At 38.7% G+C, this 5,542-nt stretch overlaps 1 protein-coding gene across 1 annotated transcript; it reads left to right on the top strand.

Annotated features, from left to right (window-relative positions):
* Positions 1-381: 381 nt before the first annotated feature.
* On the top strand, positions 382-2,349 carry LOC126755267 (skin secretory protein xP2). The gene is made up of 2 exons (XM_050467711.1): positions 382-563; positions 683-2,349. Exons 1-2 carry the CDS (start codon positions 555-557, stop codon positions 1,673-1,675), a joined length of 1,002 nt encoding a protein of 333 aa, XP_050323668.1. The 5' UTR covers positions 382-554; the 3' UTR covers positions 1,676-2,349.
* Positions 2,350-5,542: the final 3,193 nt, after the last annotated feature.

Here is a 5,542-nt window from a genome sequence, read left to right as displayed (position 1 = left end):
AAATATCTGAAATTTTTATGCAACACTTTAAGTTCACGTCGGAAAAAAGCGATTGTGGAATAACACAAACAAAACCTTTCGCTAGCGGGCCACACTGTAGGTACTTATAAATCGTTTTAAAAACTAATGCTAATTACTTATTACTACAGTTAAAGTTTCTTTTGTTTCTGCAGACTTGCCACTAATAATTCGGCTAAAGCCACAACACTTAGTATTGCTACAATATTTTTAAGCGGCTACCGTTTCAACGTCTCTACGCCAATGGCGCTGTTATTGTGGTTGTTGTTGCGGCGGCGCTTATTATCGTACGTTGTAGTTGTTTTTGTAATGCGGTGGTCTCTGCTGGTATTACCAATGTATTGCCGCATGGCAAGCAGCGCATGGCAGGCGCAACGATTGCTACAATAGCGCATGCGCGCGCAGCTTTTTCACATGTATATAAAGTAAGCGTGCGCAGCTGAACAAGTCAGTCCCAACTTGGATCTCGTTATAGGCTAAACAAACTTTTTGTGTTAATTCTCCTCTATTGGACCGTTCAAACCGACAGCTCAACAATGCGCTTGGTAATTAAGAAAATCAAAAAATAATAATAATAATTGACGAGTGCATCCGTAGTGATCCAAATGGTTGTGTGAATAACCTAACTTAATTTAATATTTTTTTTATTTTATTCCATTTACAGTTTGTACTACCTTGTCTCGCCTTGTGCGTGGCAATTGCCAGTTGTGCGCCGGCAGCTGAAAAAGCTGATGCTGCTGCAGCAGAAACTGCGAAGGACGCCGTCGAAGCAAAGGATGATAGTAAAAACGTCGAAAAACGTGGTCTTCATCTAGGCGACTATGGACATCATCATCATGAACACATAAAGACCATCACTATTGAGAAGAAAGTGCCAGTGCCTTACACCGTTACCAAACACGTTCCATATACTGTGGAAAAGAAGGTACCCTATGAGGTGAAAGTGCCTGTACCCGAACCATACTATGTCGAGAAAAAGGTACCCGTACATGTTAAGGAATACGTCAAAGTACCAGTGCATGTACCAAAACCATACATTGTGGAAAAGAAAGTGCCTTATGAAGTTAAAGTGCCCGTTGACAAGCCCTACGAAGTCAAAGTGCCCGTGCCACAACCCTACGAAGTCATCAAAAAGATCCCCTATGAGGTGAAGGTACCCGTACCACAACCCTACGAAGTCATCAAGAAGATTCCTTATGAAGTGAAAGTTGAGGTACCTGTGCCCAAGCCATATGAGGTGATCAAGAAGGTGCCCTATGAGGTTAAAGTGCCCGTAGAGAAACCATACCCCGTCGAAGTTGAGAAACCATACCCAGTCGAAGTTGAAAAACCATATCCAGTTGTTGTGGAAAAGAAGGTACCTTACGAAGTTAAAGTGCCAGTTGACAAACCATACAAAGTCGAAGTTGAGAAACCTTATCCAGTACATGTAAAGGTGCCCGTGCCACAGCCGTACACGGTGGAGAAGAAGGTACCTTACACCGTCGAGAAACCAGTACCATATGAAGTTAAAGTACCCATTGAGAAACCATATCCAGTTTACTCAGAAGTCAAGGTACCAGTGCACAAAGAGATTCCCATCCCAGAAAAGTACCACGTTGAAGTGCCAATCTTCCACAAAGAAGAACATCATGACTATCATCATCATGGCTATTAAATGATGTTTCTTATTTAGCGTGTTCACAAACTGTTGACGAAGAAGGCTGAGTAGTTCTAAAATGACTAATAATGATATTGTATGAAATCACGGCGAACTAGATGAAGACCACGGATAATAAAAATGTTAATTGCAATCAATTGAAATGAAATGAAATCGACGAAATTTGAGAATTGCCACCACAGATCGCGAATACAAGTAAAAACAAGTGGATAGAAACGAATCGAAGGATGAAGCTTAGTAGAAGGAAACCAGAAAACCAATCAAGCAACCAATAAGTTAAAACATGATCGCTCCCAATTAGTCCATCCGAAGGTAATCACAAAAGTACGCGCGCATTAATGTTGAGCTGAACGGGAGTAACACCAAAACAACAACAACAATACTGACGAGGATGTTAATAAAGAAGCATTAGCACGATAACGAGAACAAGGAGGACCGATGGCCAGTTGGAAGAAAGGAGAAGTAGTGATGCAGAGCAGAAGTGGAAGGACGTTGTAGTTGATGTAGAAGAAATGGAAGGGGGGTTCAATGGGGCAAGCGAGACTGCGGCGCTTAGCTAACAGTTATGTTTGCTCCGTTATTTTCCATTGTATTATAAGCCAAATGTGTTATATATTTTTATACAACTTGAAAACTGCCCTAGGCTTAATATTATTTTATTTAATAATAAGTTAAAGAAACACTCAAATTTTTTACAAACTTTTTTATCGCTAGAATGATATGGACAAAGGTGGTAAGTAATATCTGTTTTTTGTGGATTTTCCTCAAATTATGACTTAACAATATGTGTGACAAATTTTCATTTGAAATTGAAAATATTAAAAAAAATTTTACAGCAAGGTCTTCAGTGAACTCGTGTTGGGTATAATTTTTTACCTCATTTAATATTTTTCTGTTGGCCCAATTAAAAAGGTTCAACTCATCTAAGGCAACTCATACTTCAGTTTTGGCACATCATTGAGCAATTTAATTGCACTAACATAACGACAACAACAACATTGCTTTTCGTTACGCTCAGTGCACAGCGCCACACAGTGAAAGCGAAAACGCGCACGCACGTACACACACACACTCATGCACATGCAGCTCAAGGCAAGAAAAGCAACTTAGGCTAACTAATAGAAACCAACACATGCGTGCACACATACATATAGGCATTTGCGATGCACCTGCCGAACACTTCGGCAAACCTGTTGCATTGGAGACCACACATTTTGGTAAGCTTCGTGTGCCTTTTTTCTTTTCTTTGTTCGCGAAACTTGACAGCGTGTTGTCAATATAACATACATACATACATAGGTATAAGCAAATGTGCATCAATAACTATTGACACATTTAACAGCGCGAACGTGTAGTTGGGGGAAAGGAGAAGCAGCCGCGGTTTTTTTGAGTTATGTAATGCAGTCAACGTTAGCGCGGCTATTGCATAAGCATTTGCAACTAACAATGAAGGTAAAATGCCAGCGTTATGCATTAAAGTGTGTGTATATACAGGTAAATGCACGTAAACCTTGCGCTTATGGAATACGCAGATGTTTGAATGCACATATTACACATAAACTACTATTCTTAGTGTTTCTACAGAACTACTGCTCGGAGCATTGTTCATTTTTAAAAAGTGGTTATGAAATTTACTATATATGTATATATTTTTTAAATTCTACAGCACCTCTAGAATATTCGTTGATCTCTTTTTCGGAGATACAGCCTTGAAAACTTGTGTACTCGAGGCTAGCTAGGCTAAGTGCGCCATCTTTAAACGCGTTTTTCTCGAAACTGTGTTTTTGAAGCCGGTTGGGGAGAATTCTAGAGAACAACTCAACCGATCTTCATGAAATTTTACACAGTATTTTGAGACATAATTCTTAAGGACTTATCCGGTCAACGCGGGCGCATCTTTTTCTGAAGGAATTGGTTGTTTTTTACCCCTTAATTTGAGATTTTTTTCAACAACTAAATGTATAAGATCATCTGCTTCTTTGGGGACAGCCTAAAAAAGACGAATTTTGGGAATTAAAAAAATAATACATCAATTGTTTTAAAATGTTAAAGATATATTTATAAATAGATATTTTAAGAATACACAGTAAAATTTCCAATGTTTTTCGAGTTACATGCGATCTTTGACGGCGACAAGAAAAGCTGCAGTTATTCCGCTTTTTTCGTAGATGAAACCTAAAAAAATTGTTCACTAGAAGATATCGTCCTAACAATGACTTGTAGTCGACGACAAACCAAAAATTAACGAACTGGCAACATTTAAAAAAGTTAAATATTACCTCATATTTTGGTCGTTGGTCTGCCATGATTCTATTTTTGATCGGATCAAAATCAGCTAGTAGGTCATTGTATAGAGAGCTATGGAGCGTGCGTGCACCGACGTTCCTAGCGAATGAATGAGCAGTTGGTCACTTGTCTTCGAGCACCTGGAGTTAGGACAAACATTTTCGCGCGACGTGTTTCTGTGAGTGGTGCAAGCCGAAAATGCAGCATTCGTTAGAGCAGAGGTACACGATTAAATTCTGTGTGAAACTCGGTAAATCTGCGACAGAGCCGTTTTATATGATCAATCAGGCTTGTCCAGATGTTGCTTTAGAAGTGGTGTGATTCGGTGGCATCAGGACTTTTTGGATGGCCGGGTAGAGGTCGCTGATGAAGATCGGATGAATGAGTAAATCCAAAGTGAAAACGATGCTCATTGTCTTTTTTGACATCAAAAGCATCGTCCACCTGGAATTTGTTCCTCCTGGACAAACCGTCAACGCCAAGTTTTACGTTGAAGTTCTCAAGAGACTCAAACGAAGGATCAATCGGGTCCGACAAAAAAGCATTTTGAGACGACAGAGGGGATCCAAGCAGCATGCACCTCGGATCTCAAGGCTATTCCGGAGAATACCTTCCGTGACGCCTTCAATGCTTGGAAATAAAGAAATAAATTTTTTAAATCGACTCAGTTCTAGTGATAGTGATCGAAGCATTTGTCTTCTGTTTCGAGAAAAGTGCGTTTAAAGATTAACTAATTGAACTGAGTTATATTTTAGAAGGCTGTAATTCAAAACTATTTGAGTTATCGCTTTAAAATTTTAGTACATTATTTTTAAGTAAATTTGTAACAAATCTCAGAACATAAAAAGACAAAGTGTCTCTGTGATTGTGCTTATTAATGTACTTTTCAATAGTGGATGCCAAAAATGGAATTATTCTTGTTTTGCCAATACTTTGTGGTTGCTGATAAACTTCATCGACTCAAACAGGCCCATTCTAGTGTCGCCTTGGGCTGTGAAAAATAATATTTCTACTGTTTTTTCTCATTTATAGTACCCTATTTTTTAGTACTTGCTTTTTGTGGAGCAAGTCTGTAGACCAAATCATTTTCTGCAGAGTCTGTTAAGTAAATAGTATAATTCAAAATAATGACACTTTTCCTGCACTCAGATCTCAAGAAAATGGTCTAATGAAAGAAATTAAGCGGCAGTGAAGAAGTACATCATCGTCGAGACAGTCGTATTTTGGAGCAACCGACATACCATACTGCAAATATGAAATCGAATTGGTTAAACAAATGTTTTTCTAGCAAACAAACATTAAGTAACAGAATTATTTCGCAGTACAAAATATGCGTGTGCATTCCGATACTCTTTAAGGTCGATATTATTGAATAACATATCTATTATTGTATATAACATTATACCCATGTGCAACATTGACCAGAGAGCACAAAAGATATTATGTGTGTGTGAACACAATACCAACAAATAAAGTGCAATTGATGTTGGCAATTTGGCGGAATGATGGCCCAGTTTTTGTACTTTTGCCCTGGCGTATGAGCTCAACAAGCCGTGCATGTATACATACATCCCTACA

This window comes from Bactrocera neohumeralis, chromosome 4 (genome assembly GCF_024586455.1).
Source record: "Bactrocera neohumeralis isolate Rockhampton chromosome 4, APGP_CSIRO_Bneo_wtdbg2-racon-allhic-juicebox.fasta_v2, whole genome shotgun sequence".
In the NCBI taxonomy this organism is placed as follows: domain Eukaryota; kingdom Metazoa; phylum Arthropoda; class Insecta; order Diptera; family Tephritidae; genus Bactrocera; species Bactrocera neohumeralis.
Note: the sequence above shows the minus strand (reverse complement) of the source record. Positions and strands in the feature narration are given on the sequence as shown.